Source organism: Oenanthe melanoleuca, chromosome 15, assembly GCF_029582105.1.
Source record: "Oenanthe melanoleuca isolate GR-GAL-2019-014 chromosome 15, OMel1.0, whole genome shotgun sequence".
NCBI classification, from domain to species: Eukaryota; Metazoa; Chordata; class Aves; order Passeriformes; family Muscicapidae; genus Oenanthe; species Oenanthe melanoleuca.
The window spans coordinates 2,858,638-2,883,855 of NC_079349.1; the positions used below are offsets into that span (position 1 = coordinate 2,858,638).

General features: G+C 45.5%; 1 protein-coding gene and 1 long non-coding RNA gene across 3 annotated transcripts; both read right to left on the reverse strand.

The window, feature by feature from the left end:
- Positions 1-347: 347 nt before the first annotated feature.
- On the reverse strand, positions 348-10,869 carry RHOF (ras homolog family member F, filopodia associated). 2 transcript variants are annotated; one of them, XM_056504631.1, is made up of 5 exons: positions 10,610-10,869; positions 10,388-10,475; positions 4,265-4,374; positions 3,406-3,540; positions 348-1,324 (listed from the first exon to the last, which is right to left on the reverse strand). In XM_056504631.1, exons 1-5 carry the CDS (start codon positions 10,778-10,780, stop codon positions 1,160-1,162), a joined length of 669 nt encoding a protein of 222 aa, XP_056360606.1. In that variant the 5' UTR covers positions 10,781-10,869; the 3' UTR covers positions 348-1,159. The 2 variants fall into 2 exon arrangements, with proteins under 2 accessions (XP_056360606.1, XP_056360607.1); XM_056504632.1 differs by lacking the exon at positions 348-1,324 and adding an exon at positions 1,333-2,250.
- An 8,635-nt stretch (positions 10,870-19,504) lies between these two features.
- On the reverse strand, positions 19,505-23,442 carry LOC130259863 (uncharacterized). Its single transcript, XR_008841705.1, has 2 exons — positions 23,163-23,442; positions 19,505-22,170 (listed from the first exon to the last, which is right to left on the reverse strand). It is a non-coding gene; the product is annotated as an uncharacterized LOC130259863 (long non-coding RNA).
- Positions 23,443-25,218: the final 1,776 nt, after the last annotated feature.

Genomic DNA, 25,218 nt, shown 5'->3' on the forward strand with positions numbered 1-25,218 from the left:
AATGTGAATTCTGCAACCTGAGATTCTCAGAAACTCAGATTAAAAAAGCCAGAGCCATTTCCACTGTGGAGAATATCACTTTCTGAATGTTGGTGTTTCAGTACTGGGTGAGGTGAGGGGTGGTTCCTTTACTGACAAGTGGAGAAAAGACTGCACAATTCTTCAAGGTTTTTCTGTAGTCAAGGGTGTGCACAAACTTCCAACTAATTTAATTTCTCATTTTAGGCTCATAGGTATTCACAAACCTTAATTAAATCAAAACAAGTTAGGAGAAAAATGAGAAGAAAAAGATTTTTCAAGGGTCAAGATCTGTTTACCCTGCATGTTATACAATAATGATGGCTTGCTCCAAAATAGTTTTGCACTTTTAATTTAAACCAGTAGAGATGATTTCATGAGTGAATGAATTTTTCCTTCAGTGTGCATCTGTCTTGTATTAAATAAGCTGTAAATGTTTATCATAAGACTGACTTAACATTACATGTAGTAGCTGCTTGGAGTAGTTATAAATTTTAGTGCTGTAAATTAACTATTTCCCATGATACTCCACTACTTAATTGGAGCAACTGACGTATTTCCATTGATAAATACCACTTTCTATTCCAGCAGCAGGCCTTGAAGGACTCTGAGGTGCAAATCTGCAGAGCTGGTCCAGGAGGGTGGTGGATGTTCCATCTGCACTCGGGGGGCAGCTTGAGGCCAACTCATGCCATTGCCACCAAGTTAATTAACTTGAAAATGTTAAGACAAAACTTTTTCTGTCTCTTCAAAGGTGCCTGATAAGCTGCTTTAACATTGCTTCTGAAAGGTGTGAGTTTTCTACTAGAAACAAGCAGTAAATTGTGACTCTAAACTGCCACAATTATTTTGCAGAGGAAGAAAAACCCCAGCACTGAGTTATATAGTAGCAGTTTAAATAGTGAGTTGTTCACACTTAGAAGCAAAAGCCAGATGGGTGAAGGCACCCAGGGTGAGCTAACTGTGATAAACAGCTTTGAAAACTCTGTGAGAACGGTGTAACAAAAGTGCAAAAATACTAAAAATAATTAAAATTTTAAAATAAAAATTATCCTAAGAATACAAACATGTAAAAAAAGAGAAGGTTTTAAAAGTTAAACTTTTATAAAATCTGAATCACTTGGTTCTTGTGCAGTCCAGATCATAACACTGAGCACACTTTCCGTTTCCTGTGGCACTTGGCTTTCTTCATGGCACTCAGTGCAATGGCTGTGGCCTCTTTAAAAACATTCTCTATGTTCTCACGACATTTTGCTGAGCATTCCAGGTAAATTTCTGCGTTAATCTCCTTGCAAGCTGCCTCACCCTGGAAAGAATAAAAAGGTAAGAAAAAATGTAAGTTCAGTGGATGAGAGAAGGAAGGTGACTTGGGAAGAACGAGAGTTAATTTGTGCATCTTTGCAATCACGAAGAAAGAAGCTGCCTCTGAGTGCAGTGCTAGAGTGTGAGTGGCATTGGTAATAAACTGAAGCACTGTAAATAAACTTGGGTTTTTTCCACTATGCTGAACCAAAGCCTGGCCTAAGAGTTCAGAGCATTAGAGACTCTTGAGATGCAGAGTCCTGATAGCACAAAAATATTCTCAGTATTGAGTTTCTTTCAACTAAATGCTGAGGTAGGTACTTGAGTGAGGATAAGGTGTCTACATGGTGATATTTTTTTCAGGCCTGACCTTAACTATTCTGTGCTGTCACCTTTAGTAATGAATGTCACATGCAAGAGCAGAATCTGTACTGATGCCTTGCCTCGTGTTGTTGGTTCACATGCAGGAACCTTGACTTTTGCTTTGAAGCATCACAAGGGCTCAGCCAAAATCCTCATAAAAACAAGTGGGTGCCTGCATTTTTCAGCCATGCAATGGGAACGGGCTTGAATCTAAAATATTTCCATGCAATGCTGGTTGTGTGAAGTCACAAAGCACAGTGATTTCTTATTTGTGATCTTTTTACTGTCTCTGCAGAGCCAGGCCCCAGGTTTGAATGCTTGTGAGCCTTTTACTGTGAATTCCAGGTCTGCAACCCATGGCTCACAGACTCTGCATTTATTCATTATAATGTCTGGGAGTGTGGTCACATGGGCTTTGAGGGGGAGGTGTGTTTCTTCATATTTAAGCAGTTTGTCTCCTTCCAGTTGTTTGCAAGCTGCAGTGGTGGCAGACACTGTTCAGATCTTCTGTGCCTGGCATGGGAAGCATCACATCATGTGGCTCAAGGTGCCATCAGCTGTAAAAAACTGAGGTAGAGCATATTTCAGGGAGGAAAAACCAAGTTTGGCTCACATAGGAGACAAAGTTTGTATAACATGTGGCTCCTTGAGTTTAACTGCATGAAGCCTCAGCAGACTGGCCAGAAGTGTCTATTGCTTGCCTGGAACCTCTCTCATGTGAGGATAATGAAGGGATTTATTCATGCAAACAAGGGACAATCTGCAACTGTTCACAGTGACAGGCTGGGACCTCATCTTGTGTGAGAGGGAGATAAACTAAAAGGCCCAGCATGGTTTCGTGGTGATGCAGTTGCAGTTTATTTTCCTGCTGTTTAGAAGAAGTGGTGATTCACTCAAGGTCTTAGTGCACTTGACCCTGTTCCCTGGACGTGTGTCTCAATTTGAAAGCTGCTTTTCTTGCTCTGAGGTGAGAGGAGAAGAATGGCTTTGTAGTTTAGAAAAAAGAAAAATTGGAGGACCAAGCAGAAAGGTCTTGTGTGACATGGAACAAACTGTTCCATCAGTGTTTCTCCTGGAGCTGGGACAGCTATGCCAGTGACATAACACTATTCATAAATCTCACTGCTTCATCATACTTAGAGATACTGATAATAAGTAGTTTTCGTAAGATTACTTTACAGACTTCAAAGAACAGTCCCTCATGTCAGAGAAACCTTGCAGATGTTCTTGCTAATGGCCTTGTAAGGATTTATTTTTAAGTAGAATTTGCAAAACACATTTAATCCAGAATGGTCAATGTATTAAATACTGGAATGTGTTTCCTAACATCTCCAGTCTTTATCACAGTACTGATCACAGCACCAGTGATGACTGCAATGTAGGCTAATAACATTTATGAAGGAAGTCCAGCAAATTTGTTAAGACTTGCAAACTTGTAACAATAATAACCCAGCTGTGAAAGAAGAATGAGATGCAATGAGCATAGAGTGCAGATAGTTGTGTCCTTTAAAACTGCTCATATTTCTCTTTAGTTTGGCACTAAACTGGCTGGTGATTTGACCACTTCTAAAAAGAACTTACAGAAACCTCAGTGCTGCCAATCATTTCTTTACCTGGATCACCTAATTTTGCAGCACCTGTGATTGTACCTGTGAGGAGCAATGCCACCACGTGCTTTATCTCCTGCCAAGAGGCCACCAGTTCAGAAGCACTGAAGTTTACCTGGTTGTAGGTGATGGGCTCCTGCTTGGCAGCCCTGAGCTTGCGCAGCTGCTCCTTGTCCTTGCGGAGGTCTGTCTTGCAGCCGATCAGCACGAGCGGCACTCCCCGGCAGAAGTGATTCACTTCAGGATACCACTGGGGTAGAAAAACAAAACTTTTACAGCTGGCTTTTATTTTGTTGCTTGTTTCCTGAAATCAAAACAATACAGCCAAGCAGCATTTAATGTAAGCTGCAATTTCAGAGTTTTAGTCTAGCAGGGGGGCGGCCAACATGCACTATTTACATCCTAGAATGTTTAAAAGTCCCACCCAAAGTCAGCTGCTTTATAAAAACATAGTGGCATCTGTCTCTATGCTGAAATGTTTATTTACCATCTGTTTAAATTCTGAGGAGCTTGTCTAAAGTCACATTTAAAAACAGAATTTGTACTAAGCAAGAATTAAGTCTTGCTTTGTTTTCCTGGTGCTATGTCCAAGAATGCTTTGGAGTGTTACAAAAATCCTACCACAGAGAAATGGTTGCTCTCACCTCTACCCTGCAATTAAATAGATATGTGATGGAAGTAGTCTTGACTCTAAGATGTGCAGTGCTGGTCATGTGACACTGCTGCAGATAAAGCAGTGATTTCATTGCTGGTGTAGTGTTTGATCTTTCCAGTGAGAGTCAAGCCCAGTTCTGAGCACTTAGGAGCCATGGAGAGGTGAGCCCCAGGTTTAAGCTCTGTGACCTGCAGCTCAGCACATGATGAGTGATCTGGGCATCCACACACCCAGGCAGAGGATACTAAAAGCACCAGCATTTATAACCTGACATCTTGTCATATATCAGGCATGTGTAATTCATTTAGAAGCCTCTTACCTTGGCTGCCACATTATCATAGCTAGTGGGGTTCATGACATCGTAACAAATTAACACGACATTGGTGTTCTGGTAAGAAAGTGGCCGTAGCCTGTCGTAGTCCTCCTGCCCTGAAACACACAGGATGGTTTGGATGAAGAAATCTCTGTCCTGAACAGGCAGAACAATGGGGATATGTACAGACACATACTTGAGATCAAGAACAATGGTACAATAATTGCATAGACTGCAAATTTATCATAATTGTAGAATTCTTTCCCTTGAATACAGGAGATTCCCCCTCACTGACAAAACGGATGGTTTAGAACACAGAACACATCCTTGGCAGCTTTTAATAAAAAGCCTGCTTTGTCCACTTGCTGAGGAGTTAGAAACAGTTCTAAACACTGACTGCCATGTTGCTGCTCAAAAATAAACTCATCAAGAGGAATCTGACAATTATTATTAAACATTTTCAGTTTGTCAGTGGCAGTCCCCAAAATCATTTGCACATGTGATGTTGTGAGGAGAAGAAATGCTGTATTTGCTAGAAAGGAATGCAGAAACCTTTGTGGCAAACTTGCTTTTCCCAGCCTGGTGAGCTGAGAGGAAGCAGCGATTAGACACAGGATTGTACAAGCCATGCTGCAGAATGAGCCAGGCTTAACTGGCCTTTGAAGCAGGACTCCCCAGCAGATCTAAGGGAATTCTGCTGAATTCTGGAAAAGCAGGGGATTTGTCATACTTCTGATTAGGGATATTCTAGCACGTGATGTGACAAGACGAAGCTGATTTGCTTCAGACCTGTGCTCTTCCCCTTACAGTAATCACTGTGCCAGGGTCTGAAGGTGTCCTGCTTTGAGAGATTAAGTTCAAGAAAGCAGTAATTCCCAGATACAGCTGGCAGCTCAGGAAAAAACCCCAATCTTTTTCATTTAGTAAGGAAGAAAGCATGATTCAAGCAGTCTGTAGAAGGTGTATTGTCACCTGAATGCTGGAATCATGTATTTGCCTGTGATGTACTGAATTTTCACAAGAACTGGGAATGCTGTTCCTTCCCACTATCACCACAATCCACATACAGACCAGAAATTGCCCTACAGAGAAGTTCCACATCTCAAATCTTCATGTTGATATTTCAAATGAAAGAATGCAGAAAATGTCAGTGTGCCCCAACTTTACAGCAACGATTCCTGCTCTGGCACGTGCCTCAGTCCAAAATCACGTACTCATCACTTGACATTTTTGTCTCCAGCCTGAAGAACTGCAGATACCAGAAGGCCAATAATACTGCAGTATTTTTCTCCCTTCCTTAATTTAAATGATTGGTTGAGATACAGTTTATTCCAAGGCAATCCCTGCTGGATAAGCCATTACTCAGATTGCCTGAGATGTTTGTACAATTGGACCACTTTGTATTTGAGTTCCACGAGAGCCTTGTGGTCTGTGGGGAGGTGCAGAACAAAGAGGGATTGATCTCTCAGGCTTTAATCCAGAAATAATACACAATTGACAAAATTATGCATGTTGTATAAACATTCAGAGCAAAGATTGTACTGCTTATCCCTTCTTATTCTCCCAATCCATCTACTTGTTTGCAACTGATTTGCCATTTTGTTGCAGAGATAATCCCTTAAATGCATTAAACACATCAGGTGCCAAACTTTTTTTTCCCTCCTAACTTCCTCTAGTGCTGTGTAGAGTTTTCCTTGTTGAAGTTCTGGCCTCTGAGTTTCTAACAACATAGTTTGCAAAATTAAAAGGTCCTCCAAGTTGTTGTTGTTAGCAATCTGTGGGGTAGACAGGGCTGTTCCACTGGGAGAAACACGTTTATTTGCTTGGAATCAGAACAAACCTCTAAATTCACACTCTCCTGGATGGGATAACAGAAAAAGTGCCTTTAATTATGTGACACAATATCTTGTATTGCAAGTAAAACCTATAGATATGCCCTGGTGAACTGCTCTTTCATCTTCAAATCCAGCTTTGCAGTTATGGGTTTTTAAGCAAACAATAAATGCATGAGAAAATGCTGTATAAAACACAGTTCTATGTGCATTTGGAGTGTTGGATATAGAGTGCAGAGCAGGGTGGGGTGCAGAGAGCAGGGGGGGAAGGTGAGGTGGCAATTGCTTCAGCTGTGTTACAGTGGGTGGTTGCAGCACTCGGGGAAGGAGAAGGAAGCTGCTCTTCAGGAGCTCAGATGCAGCTCCTCAGCTGCTGAGGATGTAACGGGACCCAGACCAAGCAGTGTCTAAACATAGACATCCCCCTCTCTGAAAACAATCCCTTTCACCCCCTGTCCTCAAGTGCTGCTGGTGAAATGCAAGAAAGGGCCTGGGAGGCTTTTTTTCTCTGTAAAGCTGCTTAGTCTGTGGTCAGCACTAACTTGGCACAGATGTAGGTCTTTTTACTAAAACAGTTTTAAAAAGGAGGAACAGGGGTGAACCTAAGCAGTAACTCAATGTCTATGCAAAGCCCTGTGTGCTTCCTCAAACACAGGTAGCTGTTTTCTTTCCCCAGTTAACACAAAACATGCTGGTTTAAGCTGGTTAAGCATCTGCCTCCATGTGAACATATTTGTGATCCCTCTGTCCTCCTTGATTCATTTTGCCATCAGAGACTTTGGGTTTTTCTAAAGACCAAACTCCACCCAGCAGAATTCACCTAAAATTTGCTAATTCTCTGCCAAGCTCCCAGTCCTGTGTGCCTCTGGGAGATGCTGTGTGACCACATCCCTGCAGTCAGGCCCTGTGGTGGGGAGGGAGCTCTGGTGATGGCTGAGGGTGAGTGAGCAGGAGAAGTGAAACCACAGGGCTCAGTCTCATGTGCATGTTCACCTCTGTCTGCTCTTCCTCACCCTTTTGCCCATTTATCACCAAAGTGCCTGCCTGTGAGTTGCTTGCCAGCTATATTTTTTTTTCCTATTCAGTTTAAAACAAATTGGGAAAAGGCATTCTTGGCAGGAAGAAAACCAGTAAAAGAGGACACTTGGGGCAGAAGGGGCACATAACAATTTAAAAATTGTTGGGTTTTTTTCTTACTCAGGCATGACTTCCCTCTCAAAGTTATGAGAAACTATTCTTGCATTCATTGGCTTCTAAAATGTCTCATAAGACCTTGTGCTTCTGTCATCAGAGACCTGAAAAACCTCACTGGAGGCCTTGCATGTGCTTCCTGTCAGGCAGAGCAAGTAGCCACAATGATGAGGCATTACTTCCTCCTAGCCCAGCAGTGCTCTGCTCTCTGTTCTGAGGAACTCCTGCACCAGGAATTGAGCCTCATGTCAGGACTGCACCTAGAGCACCGACTCTGCTCCCTGGGCATGGAAAAATTCATTTACCTTTGACTCTGTCAAGCACAGCTGGAAATGGAAACTTTTAATTGAAAAAGCAGCTGCAAAGGCTGTCTGCAGACCAGAAAAGTGACATGACAAAGCCTTTACACATTGCATATGTGTACCACCAACTTCCTGCAGCAGCAAGAAGCGTTTGATGAGGAAGACAAAGTAGCACAGTACAAAACTCTCACCAAAAATTCTTTTTCTGGTACATTTTACTAATCCATTAAGTTAATTTGTTACCAAAATTCTTGTCAAAAAATGAATACCTTTTGTATTTTGAAATGTTTGTTTCTTAAGCTTTTTGTTTATGTCCTCCTTCCTCAGTAAGTAGGACAAGCTCAAAGGTTTGAGCTGCACAGGACTGGACAATACAAAGAATCCTTACAAGTTTAAACAGCTCATGGAGCTGAACCTGTCCTTCACCTTTCCATGATGCTGAAGTTTGCCCAGTTCTATTTAGTGTTGCTACAAGCATGATCCTAAAAATACACAACTCTTGGTCCTAGTCTAACCTCAAGGAACTCAACACCAGTTTTGTACTATTGAAAACAGGATGAGATTAAAATGTGTGCTCAAGTGAGTCCTTCCTCTAGCAAAACTTCCAGTTACAGAAAGAGGCTGAAAAGCTGCTTGAATTAGAGTTTGACAGAGTTTACAGATATGTAACATAAAACTCTGTAAACAGCTATGAAATAGAACCAAAATTCAGGTTTTTCCCTCCCAATCAAATGTCTTAACCCAAGTGACAATCCCCCTGCTTTCTTTCTTGCTGTGTCTTACGGAAAGTGGAAGAAATTTAACAGGAAGGGAGGAGACAAGTGTCAACAGCCTCAAGAAACTTGCAGCCTTGTGGCCATGATGCTGTTTAGGGAGGTGAAAAATGTCAGGTTTCAAGGTTTCCAGATGAGAGATGGAAAGCAATTGCTCTTTCACAGCAACCATGGCAGCTCCACTTCCCAAAGTGTCTCACAAGACACCAAATGCACCCCACTGTTCTTCAGTGGAGCAGTGCTTTAGCCCAAATCAGTTTTTACACCTGAGAAATCAATGTGGAAGGTACACACTGCCTGACAGTTACATTCATGAAATTACAGGATGTGGGGTAATGGTTTTAAACTACCAGAGGGCAGATTTGCCATAGATATAAAGTAGAATTTTTTCACAATGAGGCACAGGCTGCCCAGAGAAGCTGTGGCTGCTCTATCCATGAGAACATTCAAGGTCAGCTTGGACAGGGCCCTGAGCAACCTGATCTAGTCAAAGATGTCCTTGTTCATTGCACAGGGGCTGGACTAGATGACATTTAAAGGTCCCTTCCCACCCAAACTGTCCTGATTCTGTGATAAGCCACCAGCACCAGGCTCAGCCCAGGTCCCTGGGCTGCTGCTGGCTGCAGGTCTTGTGCAGTGCTGAACTCTGACACACAAGGAGCTGTGCACCCTGCCAGGCTCAGGAGAGCTCAGAGCTGCAATGCTGGACCTGCCCAGCCTGCTGCCCTCTCCAGACCCAGCCCATGCTCCTTGCAGCCTGGAAGAGACTCCAAAGGCAAATGCTGAAATGTTTGGCACGGGGATTTTAAATGAGAGCTAGAAACCATGTGACAGGCAAAAAATCCACAGTGACAGCAAACAAACATAAAAATGACGAGTGCAGCGGCAGGTTCCTGGTGCCAACACCCTGTATTAAGGAAATCCCCCTTTGGCTGCTCACACCAGATTCCAGTCCTCTTTTCCTCTAAGACTTAGACCCAAACCCCTTGCCATGTCAGTATGTTATCCCAACTGAATGGACTCAGAGCAGTAACACTGACACAAGAAGGCACATTGGCAAATTGGGTACTCAGGATCTTACTACACTGTAGTAAAAATTGGAAGTGAAATTCACTTTTAGATGAAAAACCTTTTAAATTATGTTTTCAGCTAACACATGCCATATACAAGAAGGTGTGTTCTATTACTATTAAAAATGACTGGACTGCATTCAGTTCTTATTTGTCTTGGTGTAAATTTGGAACAACTCCACAGGCTTGAACTGAAACAGATGATTTACACCGAGCTGAAACCAAGCACGTGTCAATTTTAGGGTTCATTTAGGAACGCAGCTGGATAACAGAGTCTGGGAACTTCGAGTGGAGTTGAATACAAACCATTTCACAAGTTCCTCAAATGAACCTGAAAAACTATCAGCATTTTCAAATAATTTTTACTGCCATGGCCGTTTGATTTTGAACAGAAACCAGACTTTTTCTCCTTCCTATTCAATCGCACATGGCAGCAGATTAAAATACTTTCCTGGTTGATTGTATTATGCTCTGCATCTGGGAATTGGGTTTTAATACTTCCAGATATGTTTGCTATTTGATGTTTCTGAATTAATTGGGTTGTTAAGATAATGAATGAGTCGATGACCAGAACTGCCATTAGACAATTGATCCTTTTTTTTCTGGAAAGCACATTGATATGCAACAGGTAATAGTGGTTGGTTTGTTTGCACTTTAGTCTCTAGCAGCCTTACCTGCAATGCTATGGTTAAACTATGCTGGTTGAGAAGCAATTTGAAAATCTGCCTATCTTTACAGTCTTCAAATATTGGTCTGGTTTAAGCTGACACTGAAAAATCCGCTGGAACAGAAACGGGGGTACGTTCACCGGAGCAACATTTTACAGTAATACAGTTTCTGCTTATTTGCCTGAAGTTACGAAAGGCTGGGCCGGGTTTGGGCTCAGTCCCAGGCCAATGTCCCCGGTGGTGCCATCGCCGTGGCCGCACAGGAGCTGGGATGGGAAAGTGGAACCCCTTACCTGCGGTGTCGTACAGGTTCAGGGTGACCTCCTTCTTCCCCACCGTCACGCTCGTCGTGTACTTCTCAAAAACAGAGGGCGCGTATTGCTGCAAAGGGAGGAGAACGATCTCGATGATCTCTGAGGCCTTTTCCAACCTCAATGGGCTCTGTGACTGTGAGGAGCGGCGCTGGCGGGGCCCAAGCGCTGGGCCCCAGCCCCGCGGGGGTGGCAGCCCCTCACCTCGGGGAAGGCGCCCTTGGCGTACACCATCAGCAGCGACGTCTTCCCGCAGCCCCCGTCGCCCACGATCACCACCTTCACCTCCTTCCTGCCCGACGGGGCGGCCGCGGGGCCGCGGGGCTGCTCGGCCGCGCCCTCGGGCACGAGCACGGCCCCGTTGGCCGCTTCCATGGAGCGGCAGGGAGCGGGCCCGCTGAGGGCGCAGCGCGGCCGGGACCAGGCTGCGCTCCCCTCGGCGCCCGGGGCGGGCAGAGCCGCCCGCGCCCCGCCGGGGATTGGCCGCGTCGCCGCCGCCGCCGCCTCAGGTGCCTCAGGGCCCCGCCCGGGCCCCCCGGGACGCCGCGGAGCCTCTCCCGGGCCCCATGGCCGGCAGCAGGCTCGGGGTCACGGCGGGAAAGGCCCCTCAGCGCCGCGTCCCCTCAGAGCCGCCGCGGCTGCTCCGCCCGCCCGTCCCGCCGGGCAGCCCTCGGGGCTCCGTCCCTTTGCCCTTCCACCCATACACCGCATCCCCGTTTATTTATTTATTCATTCCCGTTCCGGTTGCTCCACAGGGAGCCCCTCCAGCTCTGAGGGACCGCTCCGGTTCAAGGCCGAGCGGTGCCGGGCAGAGACCCCGAGGCTCCCCGGGAAAGGCGCCTTGGCGCTGGCACTGGCACTGACCCGCTGCTTGTTTGCCACTGATTTATTGCTTGGGTAAGAACCGACAGCTCTGCTCATCATCTGCTCACCACCCAAGGTGAGCTGCAATGAAAATAGCTGGAAGTTCTCATTCTAATTGCAGAGACGTGGTGGCCTCAGGCTTCCACATTTTTTGGTACCGTGAAATCAGGGGATCACAACAGCTGGGTGTGTTTGGCTCTGAAGGGGGTCACAACTGCTGGATTATGTCAGGGGAGTGACACTGAGTTTTGGACAGAGCTGCTCAGGTGCAAGCTACCACCATTCAGCACCAAAAAAAGCACATTTCTTTCCTGGCAGGAATTAAGAGTGTGCTCTATCTTAAGTAAGTTTGTTTTTAAGTAAAAATGTTTTCTCTTTTTTTTTTTGTTTGTTATTATTTTTAAAATACCACTTGTGGAAATAGCAACAAACCCCTAAGGACATTCTAGGGTGTAGCAAGATTGTTTAATTCAACTAAGGGAAAAAAAACAAACAAACCCAAACCACTATTCGAGTAGAGCTTTTCATTTTCTCCTGCGCAGTTGTGTCACTAGATGGCCTTCCAGACCCAACACAAACACCACTGCACTCGGGCAAGGAGGATCCTGCTTTGTGCACAGGGCAAACAAAAAGCTAGAAAAGGATATTTCTGCAGTAGATAAGAAGAAGGACCTTTAATACCCAACAAAGTGTCATATAACTCAAATTATAATAATAATAAATTCACACCTATTTAAAATTCATTATTTTATTGAGGAAAAAGTTGATGCAAGCTAGTAGAAATTGTCAAAAAAATGCTTTACAAGCCACAATCTTATACATCTTATCTAGAACACAGGAAAAGCCATCAGCTCCTGTCCACTGTAATGGCTGAGAGCATTCCAATGGCACGGGAATGGATGGGCCAGGAAATAATTTGTTTTATCCTGGAATGATTTATTTGGACCTGGCTCAAACCTAGTATCACACTATGTATGGTACAATCAGCAGGAAGAGTTAACAGTCTTCCTGTAACTGAAGAATTCAGGGGTTTTTTTCAAGTCAATTATTGCCATAAAGGGGATTTTTGGGGGGATAACAGTATTTTGTGGTTCATTATCAATTTGTGGGGTTTTGCTTTTTGTTTTTGAGTTTTTTTTCCAAGTCTCGCAAAACAATCTTTACATTTCTCACAGCTTTGTCTCCTTGTACATTTTTTATTTAAGTAAACTTTTAGATTTGTACACCTTTAGATTTGGGATGAAACAACATAAAATTAGCAAATTACAAATACAACTGTAAACACTCCAAAGACTATTTTTAAGTAATGGATGTTGAACTTGTAATGAGTCAACTTAGTATGGATGAAATACAACATTCCAGTGTCTCAGGTACTTACTTTTAATTAACAGCTATACAATGCTTCAGGCATATCATTTGGGTTTGAGCAAAAGCTGAGCCTATTTTGCTGACTCCAAAAAAAGGCAAAATCTAAATGGAATTGTGCCACTGATTTAAATGGAAGAAGATTCAACCCTCTATTAGTGAAATTCAAATCTAATCATTACTAATTGAAGTGTCCTTCTCTAGTTCAGTTTTGGCCTGTTTATTGATTTTGGCACAAGTTCTTTCATCAAAAGCTTACACATCTGCAACTCAGGGGTCAATGTTTGTGTGGAGATTCTCAGTGAGCACAACAAAACTAGGGCATTAGTGAGGTATGGAAAATATCTGTGCTCGAGTCTTGGTGCTAATTTGTTGCTTCATGAAGGAGTGAAAAGACAGCACACTGCTTAGGAAAACTGCTGGGAGTTTGTGATTATTAAAAAAGCTTTAACACTCTGGATGGTATTGATGGGTAATTATTAGTTAGTTAGTTATGAAAACACACAAAAAAAGATTCACAGATTAGGTTCAATATAGTTTGCACACACCATCTGCTACATGCTTTTATTTTTTATTTGGTAATAAACTGGACAAGAATGGGGACCTGTTCTTCCTTGTTGTTTTCAGAACTATGATTTGAAATACACTTAATTTTTTTCTTCATAGCACAGACCCCAGTTTACAAAGACTTCAACATAACAACAACTAACCCCATTTATATCCAAGAGAATATTAATAAACTTAGTTAAGAAAGTGCATAAGAAAACAGAGCCTTAAAAATTTATTTTTCAACATTACCATTGACATTAATTATTTGTGTTTTCAGCTATGAATTCCCACTACAGCATGTACTGAGCAAGAGCAATGCCTTGAAAAATTCACAGTTGGAAAGACAGACCCTAAGGAATGGGATTTTCTGAGTAAGTCAAGTGAATCTCTGATAAATTTCAGATGTTGCACAAGGACAACAATTGCTTGTCAAATGCACACAGACTCTTGATGAGGGAGAGTCTCTGCCCCACAGAATTTGGTATGGACAGGGCAGAGGAGGAAGGGGAAATTATGATGTGGGACAGCTGAACTGTCCCTGCACACAGCACAAAATTCTGGAGACAGAATCAGTGTGAGAGGAGAAGCCTATGACAAAGCAAGTGTGTAGTACTCAAGGTGATTCCTCTTGTTTACAGAACAAATGAACAAAATTGTTTTTCAGTTGTGCTTTTGCTCACAGTGCCAACACTGTTCTGACCCTCACTAAACCCTCCACATAATATCCAAAATCAAAGCTCCCCAGTGCCCTTGACTTTCAGCTGCTTCTCAGTCTCCATTTCTGCAGTGTTTCTTGCTGTTCCTCTCACACATGCAGAGCTCAACCATCTGGTCCTCATGGCCTGATATTTTACACACATGCCCCCACCCTGAAAAATCCCTTGGGCCACATGATTCACCATCTATTCAAACCTTGCCATGTGCCTGTTTTTTTGTGTAGCAGCTCCTACTGATGTAAATCCCTTGTTCCATAAGGGCTCTCAATTGCCTTTTTCACTGAAGGCAAGGTGGCTGCAACACCTGCCAGTCTCTGAGACATTTAACCCAACCTAAAACATTATTACACTGTTGTTTGGCTGAGTAGGAGCCATATTTTTTTCCCTGTGGGAAGTGCTGCCAGAAAGGCATTAACTTTCTAGACTGTTAAGTAATATGGAAAAATTATATTTCAATAAGAAAATTTCCTTTCTGCCTTTTCATGCCTTAGAAATAGTTCCTGTTTCACTTGGCTCAAGGAGCCCCTGCACTAAATCAGTGCAGAAATCTTTGAATAAATTCTATGTAAAATCTGTTCAAATGCTACCAGGGAGTTCAGAGGCTTGGGAAAGAAAACAGGACAAGGGTCTGCAAGGGGAGGTGTGAGACAAATTAAGACACACAACGTAGCAAAATCTGGCAGAGAATATTCAGGCACTCTGATGTAGTTTGGACAAACTTTATTTATAAACCACACACGACTACCTGGTGAGCAGCTATTTATAGGGAATACAAACTGTTTCTTGGATATTTTCTCTGGTATTCTTTAAATCAGGGGTGCCACAGTATGGCCTACCTGATACACACATGGCCAATGTGCTTTGTTTTGAATTTCACCTTTCATTAGAAACTGAGTTCTTAGCTTTGCAGCTGAGGGGGAAAAACCACCCCATTTTACAAACCTGAAGTAAATTGACATGGTGACATCTCATCCTGATACGTGCTTAGAGGCAGTTTCAAGTTTCTGTTGATCACTAAAGCGTGCACTCTCAAGCCAAATTCTGTTGTGAAAAATGGGTAACACAAGGTTAGGATCATCCTATACCTTTGTGGAACATCAAACACAAAGAATGATCTCTGAAAAGCATGAAATGAACAGGCAAGTGTCTGCCAACACCTCCACAGCTCTGCCCCCAGAGATCTGGGGATGTGTCTCCCAGATGTGCTGGCCTGGCTTCCCTGAGCCAGGGGCAGGAATTTGTCACCACATGCTGGCAGATCTATCACAGCAATGCTGGATCACATCCCCTGCCTCTGTACTGGGAAGGCAATCTGGAGGTTTCACAGAGAGAGGGGGATTCAGAGTCCCCTCTCACCTCATTTCAGGTGAGATCTGGGGCTGTGTTTGCCTTGGGAGCTGGGCACATGCAGAAGCAGCGGGTTCAGGAGTGAGTGAGGCACTCTCTCACTCTGTGGCTGACAGAGATCAGGGCTCTGCTACAGATCTGCATGAAATTAGTCACCATCAGATGCTTTTTGCATCCAGATCTGCAGCAAAGAACACATCCCATCAGGAAGTAATTTGGGGAAATTTAGGAAAAAGGGCTACAAATAGCTTTGCTTGCAACACAATGAGTTCTTAGCCAGTATCCAACCAATCCCTTTAGTATAACCTCTAAAATCCCTCTGGCTTAGGCCTTCCTGTGTTTTCATTACCCAACACTCCACCTAACCCAGAAAGCATGAAAATGTTATTTTTTTCAAAATTGTAGCGGTCCTTGCAGTATCTGCTTACTTCAGATCATTTTTCCCTTCTCTCATTCCCAAATTATGTAATTCCTTGTGGATAGAGATATTTTCTTTTAATGTACTTGCTGGTTCAGAAACAAGGGAAGGCTGAACCAAAGAGGAGTGTGTGTTAATTAAGATGACCACATCACCAGGGCAGGAGTTGCATTCAGCTGCTTTAGCTTACACAGGAGGGATTAATATGGAGTGGATGAGTCAACTGTGGATTGCCAAATCTGGGTTACACTCCCCAAAATCTGTTGGAAGATTCCTCTAAACCTGAAATATGTGGAGTTGTATTTTTTTTTTTTGTGTGTGGCTGTAGAGAACATCAAGTTTAAGTGAACCCAGGTTTGGCTTCCTAAATAATCTTTTCACTATGTGAGCTATGGTGCAGCCTGAACAAGTGTGTGTTTTACAGAGTCATGAGTCAGGCTTTGATCAACACCTCATTCCTGCACTCTTGCACCTGGCCCAGGCAGGAAGCTCCCAACCCTTTTGGACAAGGATGTGAGGAAATTGGAAATATTCCTGGGGGAGAATAAAAGATGGTGAAGTAGGCTATAAGAGAATGGACTGTGGATGTAACAGGGCCATGTTTTTGCTGAGTAATGCATAGCACTGACATTATAGGGCAGTTAACATGAACTTTGCATCCTCCCCTCTGATATCTGTGCAAACTTCCCACAGGAAGGCAGCCATGGCAGACTGAAGAGATGATAAAATCCTCTATTTATATGAGGGACATCACAATTTCTGCCTGTTGTTTGTGGAAGTGGGAAGCGCTTGCTCTGTTGTCTGGCTGGCAAGATGCTCATTCATAGAGGTGGAGGTTTGGCAGGAGCCAGAGGAGCTTGTGGCTTGTCAAAGCATGGCCAGGCAAGGCACAGACCCAGACTGAATTTTTCTCAGACCTGAGAGCAATCACAGCCTGGCCAGAGTGAACCCTGACAGGAACAGTGATGCTCAGAGCAGTTTAATTAATAACTTGAGGCACTGGAAATACAACCAGGTTGTAATTGAGTGATGTTTGCTTTAGAGCTGTGATTCTTGGCTTGTGCCTGGTTTATGGGAGCTGGTTGGGCTGACAGTGCAGAGTGGCCTGGCTGGATGTCCTCCTGAGAGTCACCAGAGCGGGTCAGGAAGGTGTTCAAGCAGTGCTGTGGGGTGCAGAGGGCCTGCACAGAGAGCAGCAAGCTGACAGGGCTGGGTCTGGCACGCTGCCCTGCCCTGCTCCACACCTCTGTCCTTGATGGCACATTTCCTGTGCACTTCACCCTTCCTACACACATCTCACCCTTCCTGAATCTCCTCATAACAACAGGCACATTGTCAAGTTCCTCATTGCTTACTGGGATTAACATAGGAGCTCTGATTTCTTAAGGTGGGGAGATTCCCTGGTTAAAACTGTTCTAATTAAACTTACATCTCTCATAAGGCTAAAAATGCCCCCGTGTGAACGGCAGCTGGGTCTGCTTGTAAAATGTCAGTGCCCCAAGACCTTTAATGGTCTTGGGAGTCTAACAATAGTACAGACTGCCTGTTCAAAGATAAGGGCTCCAGGCAAATGGAAGAAGGAAGCAAATACAGAATGCAAATGAATCAGACATCTTAGACAAAAATTTTCTAAGTACAAAACACATCTGGCTGTGTATTTGCCAAGTACTTTATTGGCTTGAACTACACACAGAGCACCCACAGCAAATAATTCAAATAATTTCCACTGTAAGTCTGAGTGGACACCTCCATTTTCCTTTTAGGACTCAATTTTGGACCTGGGGAAAAGTGTTCTCAGTCGAAAGGCCTCCAAGCAAGCCTGGACTGGTCACAGCAGAGCAACAGCTGCACGAGCTTAAATTCCTCTCCCCACCCTGCTGTACAAGCCGTGCCCCTCAGTCCTGTGCCTGGAGGAATGTCCAGCTTTCCTGCTTCCCTGCCAGCTCCACTGGCATTTCCTATTCCACAGCCAATTGCACGTTAGGCACTGACACCACGAAGTGCTTTTTCATGTGGGTAGTGGTGGTGGAACTAAGGATTCCTTTTGGTCAGAACCTCCTGCAGATGTTCGTGACACTTTTTTCACTCCCCTTTATGCAGCATGTGATAATTTACAGCCACAGGAACCACTTCCTGCAGGCTGCTAACTGCGAGTCCTTCCGGACTGCTGCCAGGCACTGCCCAGGGAAAGGGAAAGACAATGTGCAGGGGAAGGTGTCAGGAAGCAAAGAGAACCCTGTCCTGCATCAGCAGCTCCCAGAAGAGAGACAGACAGAAAGGCAGCAATGGCTGTATGGGTTTAGTGGAAACTAACTTTAGTTAGAAACTAGCAATGGCCTGCCCTCTTGAAGGTTAAAACAACTAAAGATATTTTAATTTAAAACTTACAAAAAAAAAAAAGAAAAAGAAAAAAAAAAAAGAGCTAAAGCAACTACAAAAATACTTCAGAAAGTAGACAAAGATAAGAACAGAGCCTGCAGGAGTCAAGTCTGAACAAAAGGCATGGGATATGAAAGGAGAAAACCACAAATGGCAGGGGTCAAAATGTAAAACCTACAGTTCACTGTGGAACATGAAGGATGCTGTTGTATTCCACACCTCCTCTTCCTGGGTGTAGCTGTCTCCACAAGGTGAAGGGCAGTAATGAATCAAGCTCCTTGCCTCTTCCTGTATTTTCTATTCAATTATTCACAGGTTGTGCAAGTTCTGCATTATTTCCCCTCTCCATATGCCACACTCTCCTCCTGCTTTTTTTTTTTTTTTTTTTTTTAATTCTGAGCCGTGCCTTTGGCCTCTCTCCCATTCCTTTCTCCTCAGTGTGTGCCCCCTGCTCTGCCAGGATCTGCTGCCTTTGTAGCCTCTGCTGTGCACATATGCTGGCTCTTCCCTCCCCTCCTGCCACCCCCTGCTCCACCGAGGGTCCCTTCTCCTCACTCCAGCATTTTTGCCAGCGGCTCCTTGAGCCAGCCAGGAATGGAATGATTTTGCCATAGCCACTGCTCCTGTTTCCATGCTGCAGCAGCCAAGGGGAACCCGTGCTGCTCCCCTCGTACAGCACAGGCAGAGACAGCCCTGCAGCTGCTTAGCAACTGGGAGCCATGGACGGCACAGCCTCACCGACCCGGCGCCTTCGGGCCCATTCAGCTGCAACCCAGGGCTCGGGGGAGCAGCTGGGGCACTCCCCACTGTCCTGTCAAACCATAAATCAAGATGCAAATCCTTAACTGCGGGATTGAGAGCAGTGGTGGCAATGTCAAGGGTAAAACAAAGTCCTGGTCCTGTGTCACATCACACCAGTAGGAAGACACTGCTCTGATTTGTAAGCTGTACTCATTCCTTTTGATCTTTGTCATCAGTTTCTGGCTGCAACGTTTTCTACTCCATCACTTGTAATCAGAATGTTCCTTACATGTGCTGCATGTGTTAAAATGGCTCCCAGGTCCCCAGCTACCATCATATCCAGGCTATTTAATGAAGTGTCCAGAGACAAAAGTAATTTAATGCATAAATATCCTTTTAGATTACTTATTTGTATCTTCATTTCCTTTTGATGCAAGCTTTGTAAGTGCCCGGTGTCTTTAAATGGTACATTCTTTTCATTCTTTCTCTTTTATTTTTGTGAAACTATACTGTTCAGGGGCCATGAAGCACTGAACTCTTTTGTAATTCAATGGCTTTAGAATGCTGATTAGAATTGCCAATCGTCTTGATTTATTTCATGATTTTTATAAGCTTGAAAGCATTCTAAAAAATAACCAGTTCTACATCCTGATAGGATCACAGCATTTCGATGGCAGCTGCATTTCAATAGGCAAGAAGCAACACAAAACATTCTGCAAGTCAGGTGTTGAAACAGCTTCTTTATTCCTTTATAGCTCAAGAAAGATTAGATCTCTGAAAGCACTCACTCCCTACCTTACAGAGGTGGCTTTGTCATAATACTTTCAGAAATAATATGATCACATACAGTTTAAAAAGTAACAAACCCCCCCCCCCAAACCCTCAGCTCTGGCAAATATCCAACATATCCATCAAAATTTGTCTGGATCTTAAACACAGTAAATGTTTGTTCCACTGTTGGGTGTCACCATGCATCTCGGCACCCCAGCAGCCAAACAACTTAGCCTAGTGATTCCCTGTCATTGTTCAAGGCTCACATCCCGTGCATCCTCTGAGCATGCTGGGACACAGGTGAAATCTGTCAGCAGGTTGCTTATTTTGGCTGACAATTCCCTAGACAGATCATCTGCTGTTCTTAGGAAGGAATGAAAAATTTCATGGCAAGAAAATCTGAACAGGCAAATAGCCTGTCCATATTCCTACTAAATATTCCTTTGATATTCTTAGCCTGGTTTCCTAAATATAAAACTCTCTAATGAGACTGTGTTGTTCTATGTAATTTTCCTCCCTCCTTCCTCCAATCTCAAACAAATTTGGCAGGTGGGAAGAAGTCCCTAATGTATTTGGGTCTTGAAAGAACAGCTGGATACAGAGCATGTAGTGAGGCATCACGTCCAAAAAACCCCATCTAACAGGAAGGTCTCAAAATGTACTTTGTAACTACCCTGCCCCAGACATCTCATCTTTCTTTTATGGGTCCTGCAACCACCTGTTTTGTGCTCTGCATTATTTAATGGCTACATAATAGACCCAGGGCAGGCAAGTGTTGCAGTGTGCTCTGGCTCCCTTCCAGCTCCTAAACTGGGCTTTCTTCCCATGCAACTGGGGTGTGGCAAGGGCTGGTGTGGAACCAGATCTCCTCCTGACACAATACTAACACTGCTGAGGTGTGTACCCACACCCGGAACCAGGAAACACCCACAGCGCAGATAGCTTGTTTATCTGGAAGAAAACATAAAATCATAACCAACCAAGTTTGTAGGTGACACTAAGCAGCATCAGGAGGGAGTATCAAATAAAAATAATAATTAAAAAAGGTCATTGCAAGCAATAATGCTAAGACTTTTCAAGAGGACCAGAGTAAAGCCATACATGCAAAACAAAGAGCACAATCCTACAGTACAGGGTTGTCATCCCAAGAAGGAGCAGATCTGAGAGCATTTCAGCAGCCCTGCTGGAAAGCAGCTGAACAGGGCTGGAGTAATCCCTGGATGCCTGACAGACACATCTGAGCCTGGAGGGCTCTTGGCTCGGGCATGGTCACTGCCCATGGCTCTGTCCCCTTCTGCCCAGATCAAAATGGTGACAAACTGGAGCAGGAACAATTGCAGGATTAGTAAAGATGGACCCGAGGGGGAGCTCTGCAGCCTGCAGTGGAGTGTTTAAATGCTCAGCTTGCACAGAGCTACGAGGGGATGGAAATCTGGTCATGGAGCATTTCTCTGCCAAGGAGACTGAGAGACAGACACATCCAGAAACTGAAAACAGAAACTAGACAGGTTTTAAAAGGTACTTTGATTTCTAGTCTGTCAGGTAGATTTTTGATGGAAACAATTTAACCTTTTTTTACTCCCTTTCACAGCCTGTTTGAAAATGAAAATCTGATCTTTATCTACGATGCAGCTATGCTGCAGTTGAATTCTTTCCAACAAGAAAAAGCAAAAAATTCACAAAAATCCAGAGACCTGCATAATGCAGGAAGTTGAACCAGATGAACCTTGGTCTCTTTTGTCTTTTATAATCTATTAATCTAGTTTCCTTGCACAAGCAGTGGATTGTGACTTGAAAACCTTCAATATAAAGGATTCTGTGTGCAAGGCAGTCTAAAACAAAATGTTGCAAACAGTCAGGATCATTGTTTGGTAGAACAGCTGCATATTTTTTATTTCACTTTGCCTCTCAATCTAATTTGCTCTTGTTGCAACACTTTGCCAAAGAAATTAAATCACTTCTTATTGATAACAGACAGTGGTATAATTAGCATAAGAGTTTTCCACTCAACAATGCCAGGCAGGGACGCTGTGGGCAAGAACAAACTCCTTTGCTTCAAGAATGTGCATAGAGTCACCACAAGCTGTTCAGAGAAAAAAAACTTTTTTTTTTTTTTTTCCCCCCCTCCCTTTTCCCTGAAAGATCTCTTTATCTAAAGAGTCTCACGCAGCAAACCAGGGTCAATCTAACTCAAGTATGAAGGTCTGGTTTGACCTTTCTGGGATTTAAACACACTGTACCAGAACATTTCGCTTTTCAGATACGAGGTTCAGCCATGAAACCACCCACTCTGAGAGCACAACTGGCCTCAACTGCCTTGGCGAACTACGCTGAACATTATAGTCATTTAGAAACTCTAAGAAACGGAAAGGAATTTTCGGCTCAGACTTACAAAAACAACTTGCAGAAGTGCTGAGGACCCACACAACTCACTGGGGCGGCACGGCAGGCTCGCTGTCCAGCGCCTGCTGCCCCAGCAATTTCTGGCCCTGGTTTGCACGTACGCAGAGCCAGGCACACGCGTTAGGACCTCTCCCAGCTGGAGCACTTCATGGATCCTACCACCGGGAACAGCCGTCCTGGACAATGATTAATCGCAGACAAAGATCAGAGTCCTGGAAAAATATGCAGAGAGATGCAAGTACAGACAAAGCTGTCTAAGCTCCCACAGTATTATGGTCTGGCTGTGTCGCTTCAAAGCTGCGTTAGGCAGAGCTGGTTTGCTTCAGGGTTGAACAGATCAACGTTACTGTTTAAATGCTGGTATTGCTAACAGCCAAATATATATTTAAACATAAACCTTAAATCCCAGGACGGTTAATAGCCCGATGCTGTTTAAATATGCCTTTTTTAGTCTCTTCACGTGCTGAGTTAACTCATTACGATGCAAGCTGCAGAAACGTTTTCACTACAGTTCAAAAACCCCTGCAAACACGAGCCCAACTCTGCGCCGTACTTTGATCTACACGTCGCCTCTTTCGGCCATTTCCAGGAAGCTGAAATGCTTTTCACCTCTATTGAGAGATACCAGAGGAGCATTTTAATGGTGATCAGCTAAGAACAACGTCAGCGTTCCTTCCGATTTTGCCAGCAGACGGTCCCAGGGAGCCGCCGTGCCCCGGGCCGGGCGCTCAGCGCTGGCTCCAGCGCGGGCCCGGCGCTCCCGGCCGGGCAGGGACCGAGCGGCTCCGAGCGCCGCAGCCCCCGACAGCGCTGCAACGCCAGCCTGGCACTGCGGCAGCGCTTTGGTTTTGTTGTTGGTTTGTTTGGTTTTCTCCCCCTCCATGGGAACGTGTTCTGTTTTGTGCGGACGGTTTGTCGCTTGTTCTCGACACAGAGCCTGACCCGGTGAGGAGCGAGGGGGGGGGAGCGAGGAGGAATGGAGCGATGAGCGCAGTTGTTGCGAAAGGCGCGGGCTGCGGTGCCTCCTTCGCGGCAGCACCCTGCTCCCTCGCAGGGAAACAGCCCTGAGCCTCGGCACATACCACAGCACAGGTTGTACAAACCCACGGAGCGGCTGGTGCTGAGCCGCAGGAACTGCGGGCAGGGCGCACCCTGCCCGGCACATGCCGCTCCCGCAGACAGCCTCTGCCAAGCAGCCACTTACCTTCTCCCTCCCTCAGAGTCCGCAGGACGGTCCTGCTCTAGCCTTACCAGGGAGGCCACCTCTCTACAGTGTTTGCTTTTCCTCCCTGTCCTGCCCTCTGAAGTGGTTGCTCAAGCCAGGCTTTCCTGGCTCACCTATTCTGGGTCTGCAGTGAGCACAAGCTGCAATTCCCCGCAGAGCACAGCGAGGGTTGTTCCGAGATAACCCTCAGCCTCCACCCAAAGCGAGCTGCAGCAGAATCTGCTCGGGGAAAAAAAAAATCCCACCAAAAAAAAAAAAAAAAAAAAAAAGCAAACCACAAGGAGGGGAAAGAAAAAAAAAAAAAAAAAAAAAAAAAGAAAAAAAAGACGAAAAAAAACCGACGCCACATGTAACACTTCAGCGGGCCATGGCGGCTCCACTGCAGCGCGGCACCGGCTCCGCGCCAGCCCTGCCCGTGCGGGCCCGGGGAAGCTCGGCGCTGCAGGCCGGAGGAGGCAGGGCAGCGCTGCCCCGGCTGGGCGATGGCGGCGGGGGGAACAGCCCGGCAGAGGCAGAGAAGGAAAACAACAAAGAGCCATGTGACGGGGAGCGGCGGCCGCGCTCCCCCCGGCGCACCCGCTCCGGGCGGGGAGGTGGCGGCGCCGCCCGGCCCCTCCCGCGGCCAACGCTGCTGGTTCCCCCGTCCCCCACACTGCCCGAGCTTTTAATTTTTTTGTGCATTTTATTTTTCCCCCCCTCCTTGTGTGTGTGGGGAAAAGGGGGATGTTGTTTGTTCCTCTTTCTTCCCCCCCTCTGCATTAGACGACTTCCATGGCTTGGTGTTTTTTTATAAAGAGAGCGGGAGGCTGCGGCGGGGGAAGGGCGGTGTTATTTATAGCAGCCCGGGCTGCGCCGGCATTATCCGAGCTGCCTTTGTCCTCCCGGCCGGCCGCCCCCCCGCCCGGCCCGGCTGGAGCGCCGCCAGCCCCGCTGCCGCAGGGCGCTCCCGCCATGTTGTGCGAAGGGAGAAAGAGCTGCTCCCTGCCCGGCTTCGCCCTTCCACAGCCCCTCACAAAGCGCTGGGGGAAGGGGGGCGGGAAAGGGGAGAGAAAGGAGGATTAAAAAAAAAAAAACAACAAAAAAGCAAACCACCCCAAACCCACCATTTCCCTGCAGCGCCTGGGACGCGGAGCGCCGGGAGGCAGCGGGGGGAGAGCCCGCCGCGCCACCGCCCAGCGCTGAGGAGAACGCGGCGCCGAAGGGAAGGAGAAGCCATGATGGCGGCTGCCCTCACACAACACGGAGCGCGACCGGGAGCGCCGTGCCCGCCCCTCCCGCCGCCCGGGACACGGTGCTGCCGCAGCCTTTCACATAATAAACCCACCAGAATTCGGCGGGGAGGCCATTTTCGTGGGCTGGGTGGCGGCACTAAAGCACAACTGCTGTGAATATCAACTGCGTCACGGCTCTCCAACTGTAACACTCAGGCTGCAAAGGGTCCCTCACTTGGAAGGAAACTCCCTCATTTTGGATATACTTCCAGACCTCCTTTTTCCCCCCTCTCTCCAAGTTATTGCCTCTCGGTATGAAGGATTTTACAGTGCTTTCTAGGGAGACATCCGCCATTAAGACTCACCGTCGTGAAAAACACCCCCCCATTTTGTTGCCTGTTTTTTGTCGAGCTTCTGTAATTAGACGGATAAAAACATGTAAGGGATCCCTACCACCACCATCACCGCCTTCTCGCCTTTTTTAACATCAACCTCACTAACATCTTACTGTTCACAGGCAGATTTTTTTTTTTTTTTTTGGGTGCTTTCAATTTAACAGCCACGTAATGCCTGCAATGGATTCACATCGTCTCTCCGCACAAAAAAAAACCCCAAACCCACCCAGGGCTGAGGACGACCAAGAGCTTTGTGCAGAAAGAGAAATCAAATCCCTCCCTGAAAAGAGACGTTTCAGAGGCACTGTTAGATGTTTCTGAGGAGAAGGAGATCGCCAGCGCTTTCAGACGACCATTGGGATCTTTCCACCCAGGACAATACCATTAGCTACAGGCCTGGGCTGTTTATTCCTCTGCAAGGGCAAAAGG